Genomic DNA, 27975 nt, shown 5'->3' on the forward strand with positions numbered 1-27975 from the left:
ATATTTAACTGACTAAGAATGAGAATAAGCGATAGGAATTTTTTATTTTGCCTATCCTCTACCTATGATAGCGACAGGCAGGTCCAATATTTTTATCGTAGTATTCTGCGCCGCATCCACTACTCAAAATATTGGACCTGCCTGTCGCCTATCACACGGTAGAGGATAGGCAAAATAAAAATTCCTATCGCTTATTCTCTAATTATAATCATTGTTTATAAAGAACTGTAACTAACTGGTCAGCACAGCAAGTTCACATGAAATAACAGGCTGCTTCCTATGTAGTCAGTTTGATATAGCCACCAGGGAAGACAACATCTGCCTCACTGGGAGAGGCAACGTAGCAAAAGTGGCACTTCACACACATTTGGCAAGTATACAATCATTACAATGGAATTTACTTTTTTGGTATCTGGTTGCCAAGTTACATATTGAAAGCTTCTGTCTACTCTTCACCATTTCAATTTCTCTAAATACTAGCGTTGAGGTGTTACTGATAACCACAACGCCTGTACACCATTGAAAATTGATCTTCATCAAGTGTTTTCCTGTTTCAAGTGGGCACAGATGGTAACATCCATGCTTAGCCTAAAAAAATAAATTGTTTGCTTGTCCATAGATCACTTTCAGAAGTTGGGTCGGTCGGTCGGGAAAAGGTGTTTTTTTCTTATATCATTTATAATGTGAAGTACTTGTTTGTATGTAATACCCACTGACCAAAATATTTGAACCAAAGACAAAATCAAGGTAAACCCTACCTTAATTGGCATATACATGTCTGGCAGACTTAAAACACTGCATTTTTAAGTTCAACAATATTTTACTTATGCAGATGCTGATATTAATAATACGAAATATTTCTGTTAAATCTTCAGTTTTTCAGACGAAAAGTTCATCGACTTTTTTTGGAAAATGTAAAAAAAAAAAAACGAGGACAAGCAAACAACTTTTTTCCTTGGCCTTATTCCTAGGCTTGCATCATATTGGTCCACTCGGCTAAGAATCACTTTGCACCACCAGTATTGAATACACTTCATGGCCAGTAAAGAAAGTTGCGAAATAATTTAAACATACATACCCCAATCATTAACATCAGATCGCCTGGGTGGCCTGTCGGATCCAGCACGTTGATTGGAGAAGCCTCGTTTTCCGCCGACGCCTTCCCAATGACCAAACGCAGTATCTTTCTTATTGATCACCACGTCGTCTTTGATGTCGTTGTTCAAACTGCCGACGTCATTCACTTCCTTCTCTTTTGGCTTGCGATCGTTGAAGTCGCTGCTCTCCGATGCCGTTTCCCACTCTTCGTTATTCTGGTCCGAAGAGTTCTGCTTTGTCAAGACGGGCTTGTTTGACGGAGGTGAAGATCCTTCGCTGCTGCTACCTGTGCTGCCACGCCCGGAACCAGTCTTTCTTGGAGTGCCATCGAGGCGCCCTTCCCGTGTATATCGGCCTCTGCCACGTCCTCTTCCACCACCAGTCTGAAAGCGTGGTGGTCTTTCTGGTCTTGGCCTTGGTTCTGATCTCGGCTTCTTAAGATTATCATTTCTTTTGCCACCCCTTTTATCAGGAAATCTATCCCTATCATTTTCTTTATCTCGGAAACCATCTTGGTAATCATCTCGCCTAACATCTCTGCGATCGGGTCGTCCAGAACTACCACCTCTTGTTGAGCCTCCTCTTGTTGAGCCTCCTCTTCCTGGACCACCTCTTGTTGAACCACCTCTTGCTGAACCTCTCCCTCTGCCAACCATGGCACCACCCCTTCCTCTTCGGGACGGTTCACCTCGAGGTTGAAAACCTCTCCTGTCGCGGTCGTCATCGTAGTCTCTTCGATCTCGTTCGTCATTTCCTCGACGTCTATTGCGATCATCATTTCTCCTTTCCCTATCGTAGTTGCCCCTTCTGTCTCTATCATGGTTGCCCCTCTTATCCTTTTCATCGCGTTTATCATACCTGTGACTTCCAGGCTCATTCCGATTTATTTCTTGCTTCTTGTTTGGCTTGGAATCAGCGTCCCTACTGTCAGCCTCCTCTTCATTTTTTCTTTTCAGTTCATTAACTTCTGATTTTGCTGTAGGTTGGCTATCTTTGATTTCTGCATTTACAACTTCCCCATTAATCTCCGGCTTACTTGGTACTGCCTTTGTATCTTTGACAGCATCTGTATTATGTGCAATTTCCTCATCTGAACTGTAATCTTCAAAATCATCCTCTTCCTTCGATCTTTTTGGAACAGGAGCACGGCGAACGTCCTGCTGGTAGCGCCGTTCTCCTCTCCTCTACCGCCCTGTAGCTACTACTGCCATACGGTCTCACACCTCGACCTCTACCGCCAGTGTCATACCTACTTCCTCGTCCCCTATCTCTCTTCACGCCATCATCTCTTCTTCTACCAGATGGTTTGTCAGCAGCATCTCTATGTTGGTTTGGGACTCTGTCCCTGTCTCTTCTGTCTCTCGAATCTGGGTGATCCCGTTGCTCTCTATTACCTCTATACTCCCGGTTGTCTCTGTGATCGCGATTATCTCTTCTCTCCCTATTTCGATCATCTTTGTGATCCTTATTTTCCCTCGGAGGTTTGTGATCCTTGACCTCTTTGTTTACTTCTCTTCCCGTCTTTTCCGAAGTTCCCTTTGTTTTGTTGTCGGCAACCGACTCTTGCTTTTCCTTGGGCTTCTCTGCCGGGGGATGTGATCTGTCAACCACCTTATCCGTCGATTTGTTTTTTCTGATTCAGCAATTGGTTTGGGCTCCCTATTTTCATTGTCTTTTATATTATTTCTTTCCCTAACTGGTGCCCTTTCTTTTCCATGTGATTTCTTATCATAATTGTGTTCTTTTGCACTGTGTCTACTATCTGTGCTACTAGTGCTAGCTTTCCTTTCATTGTACGGCCTTCCCGGTCCCGATCTATTATGATTCCCACCACTTTCGTGCTTTCTATCTCTCCCACCACCCTGATGATTGCCTTGCCGGTTGTGACCTCGCTCATTATGATCCACGCTCTTTTGCGAACTATTCGACATCTGCCTTTCTGGACGAGGATGTTGTTTTGGAGCAGAAGCCTGTTGCTTTGCAGGACGATGCTCGTCACTGGCATGTGACTTATGGTCTGCAGTCTTGTGCACCTCTTCATGTTCTGTCTTCGCCAGTTCTGTCTGCTGCTTTGCTGGTGCAGGCTGCTGGTTCTCCTGATTCCGTCTGCCGTCTTCCTTGGAGTGATCCCCTACAGGATGATCCCCTAACAATGGCCCACTGTTTTTCCTTTGCTCTGTAGTAGCCTCTTGCTTTGACCACTGCTTAGGAGGAGGATTTGAAGGAGGTTGAGCAAAATCTTTGCGAGTATCTGCATCAAATTTGCGATGGTCTTGAGTATCCCTTGCGACGGGCATCGGATGTTTATCCCTTTCTCCTTGAGGATGCGACTGCGGTTGCTGAGGTCTGAATGAAGGGGGTTGAGCATCATTAATTGGTTCAGGTGTGCGCCCTCCGCCGCTTCCCTGACTGTCTGTGCTGTCCTTGTGTCTTCTTTCTATTCTCTTTCCCGCACCTGAGTCAATATAAGAAAAGAAAACTTTAAAAATTAACCACAGAACAACATCACAACAACTTGGATGCACACATTTATAACTTGGTTTTCAAAACTTGCCACCTGGTCTATTGCACTCAAGTTTTAATCTCAGAAATCATGAAATTGCAACTCTACCAGCTTATCCTACAAAAAAATGCTTCCGTATGTTAAAACCCAACAAATCTTGTTATCTTAAAGGGGGGTAACCCTATTGGTTTTGGATATGGATTGTCTTTAAAATTACATAATAATATCAAATATCGCCCCCTTTATGCTGCTTTCTGAAAAAACGAGAGCATTTTCAGCGTAAAGGTGAATAAATAGCCAAATTTGCAATCCAATACCTTGGTATACGTGAATTGCATTCTGGGCAGGCAAGCAACAACAACAATTCCCGTTCGTATGACGAATGCTGACATGCTGTACAATGCCCGGCCCGTATTGAACGGAAAATATTTGGTTTTTTCAGTATTGTTTCAGAAAAAAGGAAACAAAATATATTTCCCTTGCAATATGTACATTTCAAATGAATATAAAAGGTTTGGGTTAAAAATGGAGAGGAAAAAAATCTTCCGATACCGGATTTTGAACCGGGTACCTCACGGGTGAAGCATGATGCGCTAACTAATTGAGCTATTCGGCCCACTACGTCCGACGTGGAAGTTTTATAAATATATACGGCGCACCGCCTCCTCAGCAGTTAGTGTGGTTCGCTTTTTTCACAGAATGTGTATGACACGAAACCAAAGTAGCTGTTGAGGAGACTCATGATTCGCAATTCATTCCCTACCCAGAAATCCGAGTAAGTTTTAGTATTTACAAACTGGTAGCCTGTAAAAGCCGCTGTGTTTCATGATTTCTCCGGAAATACATCGACTTGGAGCGCCAAATTTCAGGATAGTAATGAGAAAAATAGTATCTATCATGTGATACCAAAACCTCATCAACAATGAAAAAAATCGGGGGGATGATGCTGTCGATCGGGTTACGGACCTTTAATAACAAGAGTTCATCTCCTAACATGACACCTATTTCAAAATCTCATTGTCAATCTGCTACCACCACTGAAGGAATCAGATTGTGTAACATTGACAGCATTTTATTCACACATTCTCATTATTTTTTTGAAAAAAACCCATATTATTACAAACAACATGTTTGAAATTAGTGGGCAACAATTTACTTGTATCGTCTTGGTCGACACAGCACTCACTGAAATAGAACTCGGCTGCTGCCAAAGAATATTACTCATATAGCCACCAGGGGAGACAGTACTTTCCTCATTGGGTGAGTGAGGCAACGCCCAGGGGGGCACTCACTTAAAATGGGTGACGGGGATGTGCGGCCACATTGACCCCCATTTTTCAACTTGCTCTCACTCAATGACCCCCTTTTTTGTTTTACTGAACTCCCTCTCACCCAATGACCCCCGTTTTTTGTTTTTCTGTTACCAAAAGACCCCCTCTTTTCAAGAATTTTGGACAAATTTCTCACCAAATAACCCACTTTTTTCATTATTTTTCTTCAAATTTTCATGAATTTTTAAAAATTTTGTATCACCTTCTATATTTCGACCCAAAATTGTTCCCAGTCTCAGAAAGACCCCCAATTTTGGTAAGATTTTCCCCATTCTCACCAAAAGACCCCCATTTTGAGGGCTTTCTCACCAAAAGACCCCTTTTTTTGGTGTCTAGGCTCAAACTGAAAGACCCCTCATTTCGAACTGCTGCCTGTACATCCCGTCACTTCCAAAGTCGAGTGCCCCCCAGGAGGCAACATAGCAAAAGTGGCACATCATAATTGATTGAACCTTTACTTACCTGGTCTGGTGTAGTCCCCATGAACGGAACATGGCCAGGTGGAGGAGGCGCACCACCCCAACCACCTCTCATATCCTGCCTGTGGTCTTGGGGTGGTGGTACTCTTCCTCCCTGATGCACCCCGGCTGGTAGTCCTACAGGTGGTCCTTGCTGATTGCCTGCTGGCTCACCCATCTGTACAAAACAAATTATCAAAAGGTTTTCTGTAACTAACACTATTAAGAATAAATCTGGATCTCAGCCTGGATCCTGTTTCCACTCAAATTGTTATGTATGCTGTAAGCATGGTACATGTTGCATTTTGTTTCAAATTACACTCGGTTTCAGAGAAGAACGGCAGTCCCCTCGCTCCGATTGAAGCGAGCGCCCGTCAATGAGTGACATACGCGGAGCTTTGTGTGCGCCGACCAACGTATTGAAGCGTAATCGGTCAATCAGATTATCGGTCTGTTGTTATGATTGTCAGACGATTGAATCGGCCAATCGGAATTCTACTTCCATGTTTACACTGTGCACGCTCTCAAAATGTAAACAACTGCAGTTCTTCTTTGCCAGAAACTGTAAGCAGACATTTCCATATCTCAGACAAAGCAGTGAAACTGGGTTCTACTATGTTCCTGACTTGTCGACACAGCAAATTGTGGATGATATTAATAAGCCGCTTCCTAGACAGGAGTTATAATCTAGCCACCAGGAACGACAACATTCTGTCCCATTGGGAGAGACAATGTAGCTATAAGCGGCATAAAATGCAAGGTTTTCAACTAGAACCAGATAACAAAAATACCCCAGCAAGAATTACATTGGTAGATTGCTCCAGGAGACACAATTGACGAGCAATTAGGCCTATATTATATTGCATTGCTTACCTGGGCAAATGGAGGTCTACGATCCCCACCTTGTGGCGGTACCTGCTGATGTTGTTGCTGTTGCTGCTGCTTGAGAAACCTGGGTGGTAAATTTCTGCTAGTTTGACGACCATAACCTGTTGAGGGAAAAAATACAATTTTTTTTTCATTGTTCAAATTTTCAACACATAAAAAAGTTCCTGAAACACCTGATGTTTCTATCACTTCCCAAACATTGTGAAAGAAAGGATTTTAAGTAATAACAATCCACTCTTTTAGAAAGAATAGCCATGCAAAGACGAATTTCAAAACATTTGTGATTTTGGTATATATTTTACTGTTACTACATGGTCGACACAGAATACTCATGGGAATGTTGCATCCTGTTTCCTATGTAGTATATTAATATAGCCACCAGGGAAGACAACATCTGCCTCACTGGAAGAGGCAACGTAGCAAAAGTGGCATTAAACTTGCTCTTTTAATTCTTGAAAACACAAGGATATATTTTTTTTAAACAAAATCAGTTCAGACCATATCATTCAGAAATTCCAACTTGAGTATTGGAGCAGAAACAGTTTTTCTTGCACTAAAAGGGCACAGCTAGAAACAACAGATGTGGAAATTAGAGTATAAACTGACCAGTAGATACCAGTTGTAGTCCTACCAATTAAAGACATATTGGATTGCCCAGGGTTAAGTTCTCCAATATTTGCAAGACTATCCATGGCTTCCAACGTGAAATAAATCTGGCCTGGCCAGCTGTTTCCCTGGGAAACGAGCATTTCCAATTTGCGCCTTTAACTGAACTCATTCCGTGCTTACCTCTATCTCTACCTTGCCGAGACCCATCACTGCTTCCACTCTCTGTTCGCTGTCTCTTCCCTCCTCCACCTGGTAACTCTGGCTTGCCTGGGGGGCGTTCTTCGGCTTTCCCATCTGCACTATCGGACGAGCCCTGATCCTTCTCCCTCTCTGCCATTCTCTCCTCCAGTCTGCGGAGCTTCTCCTGTGCGCCTTTACGTCGCTGTTCCTCTTCCATTTTCTCTTCTTCCATGCGCCTTTGCCTAGCTCGTTCAATGACTGCGGTCATCTCGTCCGACTGCTTCTTTTGCCTGTGTCTCCAAGTCTCATCATCTTCTATTGGTTGCTTGTGAACCGCGGCTGTGAATACTGAAAAATACACCAATGATGACTTTCATAATCACCTTGCCCGTATCAATTTATTATTAATTTGAGAAATTCACTGTCGTAGTGCACGTTAGAATTATGACCGTTGCCATGTCAACTGGATCACACTTTCTTTGATACAAACCAATGATCGAAATGATCACAACACAAAGCCTATGTCATATCAAAATTTGGAACATGTGTATGAGCCCAGGCTTGGAATGGTTACTAATGTGCACTACGACAACGAATAGAGACACCAGTCCCAAATAGGTCATCTGCAGACATGAGTAGTCAACATCATCATTACATTATAGTTCTTATTTAGTGCAGCTACTGTTCATGTAAGAAGATTTGTTAAAACCTACTGCGAACACCATTACATGAAAGTTCACTGTGACCCAAGTTTGCTTGCAATTCAGATTTGAAATGTTCATTACAGACATTGTTATTCATTTCCCGGTTAATTTAAATCTTGACCTGTGGTGACCTTTTGACCACCACCATTACACGGAACTTCCCATAGTGCAGTTACGACCAGTTTTGTTGAAATTGGGATTTGAACTGTTCTCATGACACCAAATTTTAACCAAAAGCCTTTTACATTATTTCAGTCCAAACATGTGTCCAAATGTTTGATCGATATATTGAAACACATCATGCACCCTCAAAAAATGATACGCAGATTCATGATGAAAATTTATGTTGAAAGTTGATAGGAAAGTGAAATCCTACCGAGCATATATCCATCGGACTTGTTAATATGACATATGTACTGTTTCAAGTTCTGTTGATGGACACTTGCCAATTTTCATGCTCAGTAAGAAAATTTAGCCTATTCAATTTTTAAGGTGGTACTACACCCCTTGATAAATCTGTGACTATTTTTGCATTTTTCTCAAAAAATAACTACACAGTTAACTAAAGTTGTATATTATAGGGGCAAAGAATCCAGTTACTACACTGGAATTTCAGTGACTCAAGACAAGCGGTACGTTATTTATGTTAAGAATAGAGGTACCGCTAGAATGTACCCCATTTTTTAAACATTATATAATGAATCACTTGTCTTGAATCACTGAAATTTCAGTGAAGTAATTGGATTTGTTGTCCTATAATATAACTTTGTTACCAGTGTGTAGTTATTTTTGAGAAAATGCAAAATTAGTCACAAAATTTATCAAGGGGTGTAGTGTCACCTTAAATAGAATGTAAACATACAATGTTATAGACGAAGTCAAGAATGATACTCTAATGACAAATGCTTTGACAACTTAAGGAATCAGATATTAACATATTTTTTGTGGGAGCTAAAAGTATACCAGAAATATCGAATTGCTTGCTGCATACGAGAATGTCGTTCCGATATCAAATAATTTAGATTTTTTTGTGAAATTTGCGATATAATACAAATTTTATGACAAATTATTGATAATTAACGGTCCTCGAAGTAAACTTTATAAATCTAATGATATGTACTTAAGGTGTATGTAGCAGGAATGAAAAGCCAGCGATCAATTGGAAATTTTTATCTTTCATATTGCAGATATACATCCCCCCCCCAAAAAAAAAAGACCTAATAAAAATATCAAATTTTCATCAATTGCCATAAAATCCCAAATTTCAAAAAATCTAAATTATTTGATATCAGAAGGACATTCTTCATATTCAGAATGCAATTTGATGTCTGATGTGCTCTCATGTCCCACAAAAAATACTGTCCAAACGTTGCTACCCGAGCCCTGAAATGAATGAAATGTTTTAGCTATCCTGCAATGTTTCTGTACGTTTTCTTTAAAAAGCAGAGATGGTCTCAACAGGACAAAATTATTGTTAGGTTTTTTTTAGGTTTTGATATCAAGTTTGGTACATAAAATCTAGACCAGCATGCAAGGTCTTTTACAAAATGCCACATAAGTACACAGACCTGTCCATCTTGAGCATGAGGTGGCGGCGGTGGTGGTGGTGGTGGTGGAGGGCCATGGGGTCCTGGTGGGGGACCAGGTCCCCCTGGCCCCATTGGGTGCTGAAAGTGTGGCGGCATCCTTGCATAGTGGCTTGGAGGTGGTGGCCCTCGCTGATCAAAGGGTGGTTGTGGCCCTCTGTTCCAGCCCTGAGCAGGGGGGAAGATAACAGGTTGACCACATAATGTATTCATCTTCTGGCGCCACAAACAACAAAATGGGACTAATAAACACCCGACAAATTTGCACAAATTTATTGGAGGAAAAAATAAACCTAGCGACGCAGTTATTTTTGCAATATTTAGTGGTCAGATCAATAGGACTACATGTATCAATCGGACTTTCTGTGTGGAATGATTCTTGAACAAGTAGTGGAAAGTAAACTACTAAATAATGAATCACGTCTTGGGCAATAAAACCAAATTAATTTGATCTTTAGATCGACCATCAATTGATGCTTGGTCAACCCTTAATAGTTGACCCTTGTTAATTGCGATAACTTGAATCCCTGCATATCTAACGATATTGACCAATACAAACCTACCATTAATTCTGATAAATTTAGTTGATCGTTCATTTCAGCATCGATGGTTGATCCAAAGATCAAACACATTTGGCTGTAGTGCCTTAGGATATCTGATCCCACCAAATGATTGGATTATGTTGGTTTCATAATTTCTGTCGCTTGCCACCCAGCGGGGTGATGCTTCATCATGCCGCGGGCACTTTCCTGCAAGGCCCACAAGCGGAGCAGCACACCCCTGAGCGGCAGCAGCATGACTATGAAAGCCAATGTTGCCACTCTGTACTGCGAAAAACATACTCTGTTCTCATACGTCAGAGCAGCAGCGCTCCATGATTGACTTTAATTCAACTCCTAGTAATCTGCTGTTCTGGGCAAGCAGCGGAGTGATCGATATATCGGCTTGCCGCTGGTCACCGCTAGCACTTCTGATGCGACTGCGCAGTGAAGCAAAATCGTTATCAGAGCGGCCACCTTGGTCTGGGGCGGACATTTTAAAAATGAATTTAGAAGAGCAGCAACGACATCACTTGCAATACATTCCAGATGTTAAATCTACATCATATGCAAAATTTGAGGAAATTCGCACGAGTCCGTTTTATTGTAGGGCCATTTGTCTATAACTGGTCTTTACATGTAGTCCTATGGAGAGAGTGCCCGTTGAGGGCGCTATAACCCCCATTTTAGGAACAAAAATGTGATTTAAGAAAAACGGACTCGTGCAAATTTTCTAAAATTTTCAGAGTATGTAGTATGAACATGTAGAAATATAATCAAGTAGTTGCCCTACCTGCTCTCCTCCGAAAAAATAAAAAGTCCTATACCTAAATGATAATGAAACCTAGGTGCGGCAGGAAAGTATGAAACCAACATTATGGATCATGCCATTGAGTATAAACCTATACATTATTCTAAACTAATGACCCACCATTCATGCATGATTTCGATGTCCTATGAATTTTGCCTCACGGTTTGTAACAACATGGTGTTGTGTAGCGATTGTGGAAATGATGAGAAGTGTTACCTTACAACTACTAAATATGGTTAGCATTCCATGATTATGTCCCATAAAACATACTTTACATCAAAAAAATCTTAATCTGAAGGACACCTTCACTTTTATAGTAGCATTTTTACTGTTCCTGACTTGTCGACACAGCAAATTGTTTATGATACCAATAAGCCGCTTCCTAGACAGGATTTATTAATCTAGCCACCAGGAACGACAACATTCTGTCCCATTGGGAGAGACAATGTAGCTATTAGTGGCAAAACCTAATGCACACATGTTGACTATCTTACCTGCTGTTCCATATTGGGTGGCATCCTTCCTTGACCGTGTCCTGGAGGTCCTTGACCGTGAGCTGGAGGTCCTTGACCATGTGCTGGAGGTCCTTGACTGTGCCCTGGAGGTCCTTGACTGTGCCCTGGAGGTCCTTGACCGTGTCCTGGAGGACCTTGACCGTGTCCTGGAGGCCCTTGACCGTGCCCCGGAGGACCTTGACCGTGTCCTGGAGGCCCTTGACCGTGCCCTGGAGGCCCTTGACTGCGTGCCCTGGAGGCCCTTGACCGTGCCCTGGAGGCCCTTGACCGTGTCCCGGAGGCCCTTGACCGTGTCCCCCTTGACCGTGTCCCGGAGGCCCTTGACCGGCCGGAGGACCTTGACCGTGTACCGGAGGACCTTGACCGTGTCCCGGAGGACCTTGACCGTGTCCTGGAGGACCTTGACCGTGTCCTGGAGGACCTTGACCGTGTCCTGGAGGACCTTGACCATGTCCTGGAGGACCTTGACTGTGTCCCGGAGGCCCTTGACCGTGTCCTGGAGGCCCTTGACCGTGTCCTGGAGGTGGCATGCGGCCATGTGGCGGAGCCATCTGAGGTGGTGGTGCCCAAGCTTCCCTTGTGTCTCTTGGTGGACGCCTCTCCCTTTCATCTTCCGGATACTGATTTCTGTTGCTACTTGATTCTTCCTCCTGTTAGCAAACATTTGCAAATGTTCTTATTAGCATGTGTAATATGGTCTGTTTAGTCTACTCAATAACAGTTTACTTCTTGAACCATAGCATTGCTTTATTCACATGTCAATGATTACAATTACATATATCAAGTTGGGTTAGATCCCCACCACCTGCAGCACTCACTATATGTGATGCGATCAAGCAAAATCAGTCACAACTCAAGAAATATTGATTTTGAGATATACCCAATGTTTCCTGTTGTTTTGAAAATTCTTTAATTGGTCATATCTTTGGAACTGCTTGTTCAATTTCAATAGAGTCTTGTAAATGCCTTTTACTATTCTATAAGAAACTGAAAATCTGATTTTGCTTGAATATGGTCAACACAACATATTAATTAGACTGCACAGTATCCTACCTCCCATGTAGTCTTATAGCCACCACAAAAGACAATACTTGCCCCATTAACAAGCAATATTTTCCTATACAAGGCAGGGACTGCCTTTTGAGGAGAGCTAGAGCAATCGCTCTCTACTGCTCTCCTTAAATCTGATATAGGAGTGATTTTTTGCTCTCCTTAGTTGGCCATTCTCCCCTTACATTCTGTTGTAAATGCTCCAAACATCTATCCTTGAAGGTTCCAGAAGAGCTATTTAATGCTCTCCTGCAAATTCCAAAAGACAGTCCCTGACAAGGTGGTATTAAACATTTTAACAAAAATTATAACATATAAAAATTGCCACCTTACCCAATAATATAATTAAGGAGTAACATGATGGAGGTAGACCAAGTGACACATGTGGCGTGCATGCGCAAGGGGGGGGCTCATTCAGGGAAATTGGGGAAATCAGTCATTCCGCTCGCTTACACTCCTAATCAGACTCCATTCGGAGGAACTGCACAACCTGCCCCCCTTTCAATGTGCTGTGCACGCCACTGAAGTGACATTGGGAAAAGCATTCAGTTCAATTCAATTCATTATCAAGTGCTGAACTCAAAATGTTCTCTGCACATTTTCTTACCCTGTTATTTGGCTCCTCCCTTTCAGGGGGTGGTCTCCTCCTCCTATCATCATCACCACGCTTTTTCCTGGTTTCTTTATCCCCCGTTTTATCAGACCTACAAGAAATGAGAAAGTACGAAAGTTGTATACAACCTGGTAGTATCTAGTGAAATGTTACCAGAAAAATATCGACTGAATTAGATAATAAATTGCAGGTAGCATCGAATCAATTGAACCGTACAAATTGTATGTTGACAAATATTTTTGTGATCAGTTGTGTAGGAATATAATGAATTGTATAGTTTGCCATCAGTCAAGAGTGGTGGACGTTGTAATCCAAGCAGCAAAAACACTGCTCATACATAGAGGGCATCATTTGGCAAATTAAGCACAAACTGCAATGTCCTGTGTTTAACTCCGTTGGCACGTTGTCCCAACTGAAGATTGAAGATTTAATCGCAGAAAATCAGTGAGCGAGTGAGCACTGATACACAGTAGAAACCTCGGAAACAACAGCAAATTCCCTAAAAATCGCATTGTAGATAACACACCACTTTACAATGGTTTAAACCAAATTTTCAGGAGGAAAAAGATAACTGAGTAAAACCCAGGATAGTTCTCATTTTTATCGGCCTGCTCAGATAGGTGCCTAAAATGTCTCAGGCTGTAATTTATTCACATTATGCCACATATTACAAGCTTATACTGATATAGGAAGTTGTTTAACTATGCCAACATATTAGTTGTCAGCATTAACTCAAAACCATTTCAATGACTTGGTCAATTCAAAGGTTGTCCCACTGAAAACAAACACACTGGCTACTACACTGCGAACCAATCTTACCTGTGATTCTTGAAATTCTTTCTCGGAGAATCTTCATCGTCATCACTGAACACAAGCTTCTCAGAGTAATCCACCTCTCCATGAGCACCTGCCCAGCCAGCCCCCGTGTTGTTCTCTTCTTTGTCCAGCGTATCCAATTCCTTAAGTGACTGGCCACTGACTATCAGGGGTCGATCACCGTCCTTATTTGGACGACCTTGGCCTCGAGGTGGGGGTCCCCTTCCTGGACCTGGCTGAGGCATCCTGTTATCACCAATGATAACAACATAACTTTTGTTTACAAACATTAACACTTTAACAGTTGATATTATTCATCAGAAGTGATATTCACAATCTGGTCCATGGGGAGGAAAAGGCAGCAAACTATGAAATCTCGAAATCGAAAGGCAAAAATAGGGAGTAAAAAATAGTAAAATACAAAAGAATGCCTCAAAAATGCCTCCTTGGTCCCCCATGGAGCAGATCATGTCACATACAGGCTTTTTGTATTTGCCGGAACTGCTCATACATAGAGGGCATCATCTGGCACATAATGAGAACATTACAAACTGGCACTTGGAGGAACATAATTGCGAATCTTAAGATTAGAATGATTAAAAAGAATTTATATCAAAGTACTAAAAGACGGTTTACGCTTTCTGCACATACCTTTGATCTGGCCTTTGTGGATATCCAGGTCTAAGGGGCGGCCCCTGCATTCCAGGAGGAAAACCCATCGGATAGCGCCCTCTGGGGCCTGGAGCACCGGGCGGAAAACCACCTGGTCCTGGACCATACATCTGAAATAGGAACATCATTAATGGTTTAGTATCATGGCTCACATATTAAAAAAAAGAAAAGTAAAACTGCCGAAATGCAATTGGTGAAAGTTCTAGCGGGTTCGCCGTTGGACAAGTTTAGAACTGTCAAGCTTTCGTTAGAAGTTATCCTGACTTCTTCAGGACAAAATATCCAGGAAATGCATTGCCATCAGTCAAGAGTGGTGGACGTTGTAATCCCAGCAGGCACACCTGCTCATATGATGAGGGCATCATTTGGCAAGCACATTCTTAATAGCCAGCTTGATTATTCTGACATATACAGTGTATTTTGTATTCTGTACCTGTAAAATAATGTTTCAACCTGCTGCAAAATATCCATAAATGTGACATAGCTCAGCGCCGTAAAGCATAAATCTGGCACCCGTTTAGACTTCACATATTGATTATTAGAAAGGCCATTTAGCCCATTAAATACAAAAAAAAATTAAAAATATTTGTAACGTTTGAATATCATCCTGCAAATTCTGAATTTTGGAGCCTTGCGCAATAATGTGTTGCACTGTGCAGGGAGGCACTCAGTGAGGGGAAACGGAGCAGAGCCACTTATGTTCACAGGTGCTCCATCATTGGTACCCGCATTTGTGGGTATTATGCAAGTAGATATCTGACATCCATCTTCCTCCTACAAAACCTAACATAATAGTCAAGTACCAAAGTCTAATCTCTGTAAGAACCATTCAAGAGAATATAATATCAACTTACATAGGGTGGCATCATGCCTCTGAAGTGTGGGGGCACTGGGCCTGGCACCATGGGTGGGACACCTTGCGCCCCATTCACGCCCATGGGTGGAGGTACCATACCACCTGGCCCAGGGCCACCACCCTTTCCTCCTCCTCCGCCTTCCTTCTCCCCCCTGTTGGGTGATGCTTCACCTTCCCCTGTCCCAGTGCCACCTGACCTGTTCAGCGAGCTCCCTCCTTCTCGCCAACTTGCTACATCTGGTGGGGAGAAAAAAATTGGGAAGAGCTTTTAAAAGTGTTATTATTTGTGAAGTGCTTAATTTTAAGCATACAATGGAACAAAATTATTTTCGACCTCTAATCCGAGATGTAACAGGGGTGTTGGTAAATTTCCTGAAAATCTGTCTGATCAAGCACTTGCTCTTAGAAAATTGACATCTATGTGTAATGGTTTCAATTGAATTTAAATTAAAGCATTACAATCTTGAAACAATGACGAGTTGTCTGGAAGATACATCCAATTCTGCATTTTCTAGCTTTAGTGACCTATAAACACAACAGCTCTGATGACCTACAAACACAACAAATTTGGCCGATTTCATTGGTCATGCATAAGTTGGGACGTGTGTGAACATTACAAAAATAGCAGCTTTAAACAAAATGAACCAATTTCATAAGACTTTTGGCCCAAACCAAAACATGTTTATATCATTTCAAAAACATTTTTCTCTTGGCTGGGAATTCCCAGTGGGAATGCTACCCCTGAAATTTACAACGAGTAATCAAACCACCATTTTGATGGTACTGACAACTTACTCTGTGGTCTTAGACTTGGTCCTGGTCCAGATTGTGCTTCCTTGGCAGGTGGCGGCTGATGCTTCTTGGCGCTCCTTTCAGTAGCAGCAGGGGCAGACCCCTCGCTTAGTGGATCTCCTGAACCCAGTGATGGAAAGTCTTGTTGGAACGCGCTTGCTCCTGGGTTCTTGTACACTTGGGGAGCACGTCCTCCTGATTGGAACAAAAGCAATTTGTGTCAACATGGCTAAAGTTAATTTTTTATTACTTCCATGGTCCGAGCTGTGCGCCAAGCGTACACACAGAAGAAATAAATAATCATGCTGATTGGCTGGTCAACGCACTTGACAACAAGCCGGTTGACCCATTGGTCGTCGGCGCAGCGTGTAGTAGGCAACCTTGTCACTTCTATGCGATCGCAATTCACTAGCGCGTACCCGGACCACGGAAGTAATAACTAGAGCGGTTCTCGACGCAAAGCGTCGGCCGCAATGCCTCCACCTTGACGCATATCATTTTAACTGGTGCAATTTCACTAGGAACTGGCCATCTCTAGATGACAGTGTAGGTTTTTAGAAAAAGTGTAACAAATGAAAGATCCTTGACCCATTTTGTCTTCATCAATATGGTTTGATTTTGGTACCAGAAGCAAGGAAGTATTTTGATATTATCCGAGTGGAATGTAAGGCCAAAAATGACCTTCCAAAACATTTAACTTTATATGTTGACTGTACCCACCAAGTTTCATGCCCATACGACAGTTTTAAGTTATTTGACCTCAGATGACCCCTGGGTGACCCCGGATGACCCCAAAATGACCGTCCACAAATTTGACTCTAAATGTTGACTGTATCCACCCAGTTTCATGCCCATATGACAGTTTTAAGTTATTTGACCTCAGATGACCCCTGGGTGACCCCTGATGACCCAAAAAAGACCGTCCAAAAATTTGTCTCTAAATGTTGACTGTACCCACCAAGTTTCATGCCCATATGACAGTTTTACGTTATTTGACCTCAGATGACCCCTGGGTGACCCCGGATGACCCCCAAAAGACTGTCCAAAAATTTGACTCTAAATGTTGACTGCACCCACCAAGTTTCATGCCCATACGACAGTTTTAAGTTATTTGACCTCAGATGACCCCTGGGTGACCCCTGGGTGACCCCGGATGACCCCAAAATGACCCTCAACAAATTTGGTTCGAAATGTTTGCAGTACCCACCAAGGTTCATGCCCATATGACAGTTTTAAGTTATTTGACCTCAGATGACCCCTGGGTGACCCCGGATGACCCCAAAATGACCCTCAAAAAATTTGGTTCTAAATGTTTACAGTACCCACCAAGGTTAATGCCCATACGACGGTTTTTGCTAATTTGACCTCAGATGACCCCTAGATGACCTTGGGTGACCTTGACCCACTAACCAAACCTACTGGAATTTGAAGATCGCCAATGACCATCCCTCCACCAAATTGCATCACTGTACATCTTATCAGTTCCGAGATATTGCACCCGCAAGCTCGGACGGACGGACAGATGGACGGATGGATGGATGGACGGACGGACGGACGGACAACCAGGAAACATAATACCTCTGGTGGAGGCATAAAAATTTAACTTTAGTGACCAAAATCATCCAATATTTTGGCACTCCATTGGACTTTAAGGTGGTACTACACCCCTTGATAAATTTGTGACTATTTTTGCATTTTTCTCAAAAAATAATAGCACACTGGTAACAAAAGTTATGTATATTATAGGGGCAAGGAATCCAGTTACTACACTGGAATTTCAGTGACTCGAGATAAGCGGTACGTTATTTATGATAAGAAAAGAGGTACCGCAAGAACGTACCTCATTTCTTAACATATATTATGAACCACTTGCCACTTGCCTTGATCACTGAAATTTCAGTGAAGTAATTGGATTCCTTGCCCCTATAATAAACATAACTTTTGTTACCAGTGTGTGGCTATTTTTTGAGAAAAATGCAAAATTAGTCACAAAATTTATCAGGGGGTGTGGTACCACCTAAAAGTTTATAAATAATATGCCATTAGTCAGTGGGTGATGGATGATTGTAATCGATGCAATATGTGCTCAGACTAAAACCAAGGCATCACATATGGCAGGCAAAATCATTCTTAAAACATTTTATGTATCCAGACTTAGCACAAACCTAATCTTAACAATATTGACGACCTTTAACAATGGTTCCGCCCTCCCCCCTCATAAAGGTCTGCTCCCCCCAATAATAACAAGTACTATATTATTAAATGCGTAAAACATGTCCCCACCGAATTACAAGATCAGAAAAGGCAAAGTTTGTGAACACTGAACATATTTGTAAAATGACTCCTAAATGACCTTTCACTTCACATCCATTGACAGCACACATGCCATTGTACCCAAGGTTTGTTGTGTCTAAGTCCTTACAAATGAAATCCATCAAAGCATGTGTGAGAAATAACTAAATGTTTACCTTTGGTGCCCAAAATAAACAATGATATCACTTGACCCCTCAATGATCATAAATATTCATTAACCTTTTTGCATATTTTAGGAATAGACTTTAATAGGGATTTATTAGTATGTTAAAAGCAGAGATATGACCAGGGACAGACGATTTGCGCGAAAAAAAAAAGCAAATTGCGCGTAACTTTTTTTTTCAGTGCAAATCATGTATCCCTAAATTGCGCGGAATTGCGCGGAAAGAAAGTTCCGCGCAAATCGCCTGTCCCTGGATATGACCATAAACATTTTTGACACGCACTCGCTCTACAGTCGCGAACGGCAAACCGGAAGCAAGGATCAACCGTCATCATTCTAAAGATGTCTTATCGACCATGATAGACGAAACGGTCAATCATGAGTAATTTTCAGGTTTTGTCTACCTACAAACCGGACAAATCGATTCAATGTCAATGATCAGCAGTTCTTACCTTCTTGTGGTACATCTGATGCAGGTTGTTGTTGTTGCTGTTGCTGCTGCTGCTGTTGTTGTTGCTGTTGTGACCAATTCTTGTTTTGCGGTCCTGTTTCTTGTGGGGCTATCGGGGCGGCTGCTTGTGGCGGCGTGGCTGCTTGTGGTGGTGTACTTGTGCCACTGCAATTTAACACAACATTTTATTGCAAGTGTGAGAAAGACTAATTTAAGGTGGTCCTATTGGCTAATGCAAAAATTTAGATTTTCTTTCAATTTAAATATGTTAAAGATTACAAAACTGAAAATTTGGTTTCAATCGGACATTCGGTTGTCCAGATATGGCCTGTCAAAATGGCGCGAAACCAACAAATTGGCAACAACTTTCTTTTTATTTTCTATATTTTTGACAAGTCCAGTTGCCAGGTAATTTTCTAATTAAATATGCGTGAATTATGCAAAGTTTCCAGATAGAATTAAAAGAGCTATGGTACTGAGGCATGGTACATGGGTAGTACACACAAGGTTCAGGGTCACCACAATTTCCTCCTTCATTCCTCTAATGGGCAGGGGAAGGGGTAGTGCTAGTGTCTAAAACTTCAGGTTCCACCTTCAGTTTGGTAGTAACGTTTTTAGGCACTTGTGCCACAAAGGTAACGACAAACCGCCCTTTACGCCATGTACTCTGCACGATTAGTTTAGCGAGCCCGATTGTACACCTCGACCAGTGAAATACGCACCTACGTCATTACAATACTTGAGGTGAAACAAGATCTAGTTTTTCCTCACTTGACAGCAGTAACAGCTTACCTGGCTTCTTTCTTCTCTCCAATCCATCCTTGGCTTCCACCTGGTACGAGGGTGATATTAGGGTCGTTGCCTTTGTTTTCACTTTTCAAGCTAGGTAATGGGACAGGCGGGGGTATGCGTCGAGCAGACCCAACTTTTCCAAGACTTTGTAGTCCACGGCCATGGCTTACTATAACAGAACATTTCAATGGAAGGTAGATTGTTAAACAGCAATGCTTGAATTACAGTCATAAACTTAAATCAACACACACACAGTGTACACCCCCACCTCATACAGACAAGAATTTTGACTGGTAACTGTCCATGTGACACGATCTGGTCCATGGAGGCCAAAGGCAGCAAATTTGAAAATGAGATAAAAGGCAAATATGTGACCATCCAGCACAACTGAGCCCTGAAGTCGCCAATCATCATTTTTAAGATATTCAACCAAAATATTCTGCTTGAAATTAGCTTTAAAATGATGTATATCATGTCATAGTACTTGATTTTAAGTAGTGAAAAATCAATAAAACAGTCAATAAATCCTTTGTTTCCTATTGTTTATTGTTAAGTTCAATGGAGCATATCTCAATAGTGGCACTGGCGACATCCGGGCTCAATTGTGGAGGATGGTCACATATATATATGGAGTAAAAAAACAATAAAATACAGAAGAAAAAGACACCACAAAACTTCATTAGTTACGAACCTATGCTAGATCTTCGTTGTTTTCAGTATAATGATAACTTAATGATTTAAAACATAATTATAGTAACTCAATTTTCAAACCATGGACCAGATCATGTCACATAAAACATTCGTTCAGATGACACAAATATCTAATGTACATAGGTTAGGTTCTATGCCATCAGTCTTCATTGAGTTTCAGGAATTAAAACAGATTTTAGACATCATTTGGCATACACCTAAATTAAGGGCTGGGGTATGAACGTTTGGACAGTATTTATTTTGGGACATTAGAGCACATCAGACATATCGAATTGCATTCTGAATACGAAGAATGTCCTTCTGATATCAAATAATTTTGATTTTTTGAAATTAGCAATTTAATACACATTTTATGGCAAATCATTAAAAATTGATATTTTTGATATTTAACAGTACTTTAAGTAAACTTTATAAATCTGATGATATATACTTAAAGTGTATGTAGGTGGGATGAAAAGCCGACGATCAATTGAAAATTTTGACCTTTCGTATTGAAGATATGGATTTTTCCCCAAAACACCCAAAAAAATTAGGTCTTTTTGGGAAAAAAATCCATATCTTCAATATGAAAGGTCAAAAATTTCAATTGACCGTCGGCTTTTCCTTCCTGCTACATACACTTTTAAGAATATATCATTAGATTTATATAATTTACTTTGAGGACTGTTATATATCAAAAATTTGAAAAATATCAAATTTTTATAATTTGTCATAAAATTTGTATTATATTGTGATTTTCAAAAATGAAAATTATTTGATATCAGAAAGACATGCTTCAGTATTCAGAATGCAATTGATACGCCTGAGGTGCTCTCATGTTTCATAAAAAATACTGTCGAAACCCAATAAACGCTCATTTTAGATCCCTTAATAGTACTGACAAGTTTATAATGGGTAATCAAACAAGGCGGTTCTCGAACCACGAGTCTCGCCTGCTTTCGCGGTCTACTTTTGGTAGAAGTAAATTAATTAGGCAGTTCTCGACTGGGCACAATTACCTGGCTGATGGTGACTACCCACCAAATTTCATGCCCTTCCGACAGTTGTTACTAATTTGACTTCAGATGATCCCTGGTGACCCTGAAATGACCTTCCAAAAATTTGGCTCTAAATGTTGACTGTACCCACCAGGTTTCATGCCCATACAACAGGTTTTTTTTATATGATGGTAGCACTTGATGTTAGGCCTGTTATCGACTGTCGAAAGTGTCGATAGTCGGAAAATTCACAGACTTCCGACATGTTGGAACACTCAATGGTAGTATCGATACACAAACGATGTACCATCTCACAACATCAAAAGCCACTAGCCGCTGATAGCTTGAACATTACTAGGCCACACCCCCGGCATAGAAAGTTCAGCCATTCCAACTTGTGACACCCGACATGATTAAGTTTGTTGACCTTAAGTTCACACGTCCATTATACCCCCTCAACCAGGAGCATAAACATTCACAAATTTCAAGACATGCAATCACATGTAATCACAGTGATGTGAATAATAACATAATAAATGGACAAGCACATGTATGTAAATATCATGTCAGTGACATGGGCACCTCAACCAATCACAGCTTTGGAATATCATGACATTAATGTTCACTATTGTGCAGATCACGTGGGGTAGAGCAGTAATGCACACACAATCTTTGTAGAGAATTTGTTTTGATGAATAACGGTACGGTAAGCTTAATTGGAGGTTGGTGATCAATGGGGAAGTTAAGATATTTCCCACGCTGTCAGGTTGTTGACTATCGATACATGTCGATTGTCGGAAGTATTTTCTTCCAACATGGCGATACACAAAATCTCTATCGATAACACCACTACTTGATGTTAGGTCCAGGGACTCTCCAAATCCATGAAAAGAAAAAAAAAAATCGCAAAAAAAAAAAACATTTTTTTTATAGATTTTTTCAAAAATGTCAAAAACGCAATTGGAGCCAAAATATGTATACACAAATGTTTTTTGGGTTTTTTTTGCGATTTTGAATTTTTTTTCGTGGATTTGGAGGGTCCCTGGACCTAACATCAAGTGCAACCATCATTAAAAAAAATTAGAAAAAAAAAAAAATTAAGAAAATAAAAAAATAAAAAAAATAAAAAATTGCGTTTTTTGAAAAATATTTTGCGGATTTAGACTCTCCAAATCCGCGAAAAAAAATTAAAAATCGCGAAAAAAAACACCCTTTTTTGCTACTGAACTAAAATCTGAAAGTGAGTAGCATTTTTTGTTACAAAAAAAATATACGAAAATGATCACTGGCCACTGACATGACTGACCTGAACTGAAAATGGAACATTCAGGCCAAGTGTTTTTTGAATAGTTGGTATATATGGTTACAGTGTTTGATTTTCATATGCTAATACATTACTCCTCACACACCTGCTCCTCCACCCCGTCAATTTTCAATTCCAGCTGATGTCATTTATTTAGTTTGACTCACTTTTCAGTATTAGTTTACAGTTTTAGCCCTGTTCTTTAGCTTTAAAATGAGACCCAAAGTAGATCAATAGGACAAGGGTTTGGTTCAATATTACATTTTTCATTCGCCTACATTCGAAAAATTGTAAAACCTCCACCTTTTTGGGGTACCAACTTGTGACATGCGACCGTAAGTGAGTAGCATTTTTGCTACACAAAAAATATCTGAAAATCGATCACCGGGGGGAAGGTTATTACTTATTGTTTACTTTATACGGCACAGGCTATCACCTCTGAATACTGACCCACATTTACCCCCACCCACATACCTGGTTGTTTTTGTTGTTCTACGCTCTTTCCTTTATATGTTTCATACAGGTTGAGTGCTGAGTACTTCTTGCCATCTTTCCCCTTAGTAGTGTTCCCCAACCGTTCGGACATTCTGTCGCAGGTGTCATTAGGAAGTCAACAATGCCGGACCCAGGAGCAGGATGTCTCTGCAAATCAAGTACACAATGGTATCAAAATCATTTTTACACCAGTTACAAATTATATTTTTAAAGTTTCTTCCATCCTTACAAATTACATGTGTACAGAGTCAGTGCTCATTGGTCTCTGAAAGCACATCACAGGGTATATTTATAAACTTGTATCCTTTCACTCTATATGCATAGTTGCATTACCGCGTGACTTGAATTCCCAGGACTCGCTCACAACCTTATTTACGCCATAAACAGCACCAAATCAGGCACTGCGAAAGGTCTTTGAAAATGGGTGTGTCCATGTCTAACTTTGCCTTTGATTTGAATTTGCTCACTAGTACTACAAATCGTTGAAGCATGCATGACAGTTGACACCAGGTAACGCAATGGAAGTTTGGAAGTAAAATAGTAAATACATGCCAATTACAATGGGTGATTGCATCATAAACGTTGCTCAAATTGAAATTGCACTAAATTTTAGACTTCAAAGTCGGCCTCAGCAATATATAAGTACCATGCAGTGTGGTTTTTTGATAAGTTTGGGTGGGCAAAAATAACACTTTTGTCTTACCAGGAGCCCGTGAAGACTTGCTCGAGAAGTCTAGCCATTCTAGGCTAGACCATTGCAATTCGAAATCTAGTTGGATTTGCTGAAGCATGACACTGTAAAGCATGGAAGTTCAGAAGTAAACACAGCCAATCACAACAGGCGATCGTGTCAAAAATGTTGCTAAAATTACACTTCAGCAAAAATTTAGGCAAATCTTGCTCAAAAGATACAGTTGACTCATCAAAAAAACGTGCGTCCAAATTTCAACATTAAAACAGAATAAATAACCTCAGTTGCAAAAAATTGCACCAGCCTGCTGCACTACTACTGTCCGACTGAAAAACGACATACTCTTGCATCAAATGTGTAAATTCAAAGCTAGAGCTCTTGAGTAAGTGAAGACAGGTGAATAGGAGAGAGCAAACTTGTGTTATTTTTAGAGAATTTCCCTGGCAACTTGCAGCTCAAAAACAAAACATTTCAAGCACGCACGCACTGGCCACTCAACGCAAAGTGTAACGCTCACGATGCGCAGTTAGCGCACAGTCCAGTGACCTAATTTGATTGATCTGCGCAAGTTGTTTTCACCAGCACTTGATTGTTTTCACCAGCATGATCGTTGACGTAGCTCCGTCCTGGCCTATGACAGGCATGCCGCATGACAGGTGAATACAGGTGAGAACTCTTAGACATATTATAAACGCAAGGTCAGTAATTTTGACAAACCTTATTCATTGCTTGCTAGGATGAGTATGCATATATTCAAAAAAGCTTTTCAATTATGAATTACTAGCGGGTACCCGCGCTTTGCGCGGGCCCCCGCTAGATGAGTAAATGGGAGCGGTTAGTAAACGGAGCGGTTAGTATAAACGATGGAAATGGTAATCATGTCAATTGGTATCGCTTTTAACAGCTCAATTATTACGCGGTTAGTGATGTGGTAGGCCTAACATTTGTTGCCTCTATATACTTTGCAAACGACTTCCTTAGCGTTCTTTCTTTCTTGCTTTCCCGTTCTTTCTTTCTTGCTTTCCCGTTCTTTCTTTCTTGCTTTCCGTTCTTTCTTTCTTGCTTTCCGTTCTTACTTTCTTGTTTTCCGTTCTTTCTTTCTTGCTTTCCCATTCTTTCTTTCTTGCTTTCCCTCCCTTTCTTTCCCGTTCTTTTTTTCTTGCTTTCCCTCCCTTTCTTTCTTGCTTTCCCGTTCTTTTTTTCTTGCTTTCCCTCCCTTTCTTTCTTGCTTTCCCTCCCTTTCTTTCTTGCTTTCCCTCCCTTCCCCCATATTTTGATAAGGTCAATGGTCCGTACAATCACCCCAAGTTGACACATGTATAATAGATGTGGGTTTCTGACAAAATTAACCTCATTTTTTGGCCAAACTAAAAAGTGCCAATTTTTGCGGCCTTCGTGCAAATTTGTTCCACTTTTGCACTTATATAATTCACCAGTAGGCCTAATTAGCTTGCCAGAAATTATTCTGTCGCCAAGATGCTGGCTTCACTGTTAAGCCTATTGCAAAAAATTGATTTAAACGGACCCATCCCCCATGCCATGTCAAGAGAAATCTACGCCAATGTTAATGTTGCCAAAAGATGCCGGATTCACTATTAATATGCCTACTTCAAGAAATGTTTTCATCCCTCCCCCAATGTCAAAAAGAAATCTACGTCACGGATATTCACAGCAGGAAAAAGTGGGCAATCGGGAAGCTCATTGCCGGAAATTTTTGGTTTTGACCAAAAAATAAAGAAATACATAAGGAAATATGTCATACTGGAGGAAATTCTGGATTGCTTGCAGGGAAGAAAACATTTTTTCAGCCTGTGCGGATATTTAGCTTCAATTTTTTTCATTTTTTTTTTTTAATTTCATGGTCACGTGTCTTATGGTGGGACCCCAAAATACCGGGTGACGTTACATTTTTCTCTCCTCTTTCAGATTTAACTTGTTGTCACAGGGCTATTCTTGGTCCAATTGCATCAAGTTTGGGCTCATTATACAGCCTGATTATTCTAATTTTCAAATATGTTTGTCAATTTGGAATGCCAATTTGTTTAATTAGTGAAAAATACCAAAATGTTAACGAAGATAAACCTGGTGGATAAGTGGTGGAGGATAAGCGGTGGAGGAGTATGTGCATTCTCTATGGGAGACATGGCATCCTTTTGAATTTTAAATTATATCATTGCCAAATTGTGTGCTATATTTGCAAATCATACTTCAAATAAAAGCTTGATCATTCATTATTCATATTCAGCTATTAATTTTATCTAATCGTGTTAACAAGTATTCACTGAGAACCGCAAGTCACAAGAACCTCAATTTTTTCCTATTCACTTACACACAAATGCCAAGATTTTCAGTCACGACATGCGTTTTGGCTTTCAATTGTTGTATCTTGAGAATTATACACCCTAAGATAGGAAAAGTATACATTTTTGGAAAGCTTTTTACCCCAGGAATCCAAATATGCAGTTAAAATAAATGTAGGATACACTCTAAAGAAAATATCTTCAAAAATGTAATCAACATTTTGTGCGTGAAGTTACGTATATTTTCACACCCTGTATCACCACTTTGGTCAATCATAACATGGCAAAAGTATACATTTTATTTCAGCTCATAGTGTTGCCTGCCACAAAATTATATTACATTTGAGGTATTCCATATCAGTAGCAAATGCAATAAATTATGAATTTACTAGTAAAATTAATTTTTTTCATGATATCACCCTATATATATTTTCTTACGCACCCTGTATACCGACTTCATTTTTGCCTAGTTGGATTCCTTGGAACATAAGCTTTCCAAAAATGTATAGTTTTGTTGATGTGAGATGTATAGTTTTAGAGATGTAACAATTTAAGTGAAAAGGAGGACAAATGATCAAAATCAGTGCTTGTAACGCAAATGTGCCCCACCATATGACACATGACCTCATGCATTTATACAGTTAGGTGGGGGAAGTTTTGGGGTTTTTTTAGTATTGGTAGGGATTTTTTTTGCTCAAAAATTTCATACCCTCCCCCCTCCCGAGAATTCTAATGGTGCGTCCATATTTTTGCCAATAATGTAGTTTCTGATGAGGAGCATTGTAGACACCCGTCACCCAGTCGGTCGTGAGCAATTATTTTTTATTTTGAACATAATTGGATAAAATTACTTGAGTCGCAAGGGTTTTACACGGTCGGTCGGGTTACCAGAAATTTTTATTAGGCTTTATATAATGATGAAAAATGAGCAAATTCACGAAAAACATTGCTATTTAAAAGCTATATTAGGTTATTTTTTCTTCACTAACTGTGACTTTTTTTTTTTTTTTTGACATCAAATTTATTTTTTTGTTAGTGGAGCAATTTTTTTTGCCAGTGGAGCAATTTTTTTTGTTGCTCAGATGGCATTACAATTTTTTTTTCAAAAATATACCAAGCCCCCCTTGATATCTAATGGTGCGCCCCTTAGACATTGAAACGTGGTTTTATACAGGGACCGAATTTGTGTGTGGTCGAGTTGCCTTGGACCGTGTCCTTGATTGAAATGCCCTGGACTGGTTCATCGATCGGCAAACATAACAGGTGTTATCTGAATGAGGTAATCTCTTACCTACTAAGTGACTGTCCAGTCATAAATCACCAGAATTTATGTGTGTACGATAATCTGATAGGTTGAGATTAATATTTTCCACGACCACGATGTGACAGCTACAATAAGCGGCACTGTAAGTAGCGCTGAATTAGGCTCCAGATATCATCTTATTTTTGAGGATCGTATGTAACAAAGATGTCAAAAGGTAGGGTTGAACTCAATTAAGCTTATAATGGCACGCTTATGAAAGTTTGTTGTGAACCATCCGGCATTTTATCAATGTTTACATGCCGGCGCAACTTTGTGTACCGGAAGCCCCACGAAATCATATAGCTCCGGTCTCTAACGCAAATCAAAGATTTGCGTTAGAGAATATGCTCGAACAACTGCTAAGATATGCAGCTATATATTATAGAACACAGATAACCTCTATTTGCATCGAGCGCACTACGCAAACAAAAGCACATCTTCATGGAATCATGAAT

The 27975-nt window shown here is 40.6% G+C and overlaps 1 protein-coding gene across 1 annotated transcript in view; it reads right to left on the reverse strand.

The window, feature by feature from the left end:
• Positions 1 to 27975, reverse strand: part of LOC140138345 (uncharacterized) — a 44118-nt gene that overhangs the window by 15290 nt on the left and 853 nt on the right. The window contains 18 exon segments of the mRNA XM_072160251.1: positions 1079 to 2246; positions 2248 to 2731; positions 2896 to 3553; positions 5391 to 5568; positions 6264 to 6379; positions 7068 to 7437; positions 8148 to 8166; positions 9316 to 9525; positions 11202 to 11505; positions 11560 to 11872; positions 12880 to 12976; positions 13705 to 13947; positions 14353 to 14483; positions 15228 to 15466; positions 16025 to 16216; positions 18950 to 19113; positions 19741 to 19909; positions 23206 to 23373. Coding sequence (XP_072016352.1) covers positions 1079 to 2246; positions 2248 to 2731; positions 2896 to 3553; positions 5391 to 5568; positions 6264 to 6379; positions 7068 to 7437; positions 8148 to 8166; positions 9316 to 9525; positions 11202 to 11505; positions 11560 to 11872; positions 12880 to 12976; positions 13705 to 13947; positions 14353 to 14483; positions 15228 to 15466; positions 16025 to 16216; positions 18950 to 19113; positions 19741 to 19909; positions 23206 to 23317 — 5167 coding nt within the window. The 5' untranslated portion in view covers positions 23318 to 23373.

The sequence above is a fragment of the Amphiura filiformis genome, chromosome 17, assembly GCF_039555335.1.
Source record: "Amphiura filiformis chromosome 17, Afil_fr2py, whole genome shotgun sequence".
Taxonomy (NCBI): domain Eukaryota; kingdom Metazoa; phylum Echinodermata; class Ophiuroidea; order Amphilepidida; family Amphiuridae; genus Amphiura; species Amphiura filiformis.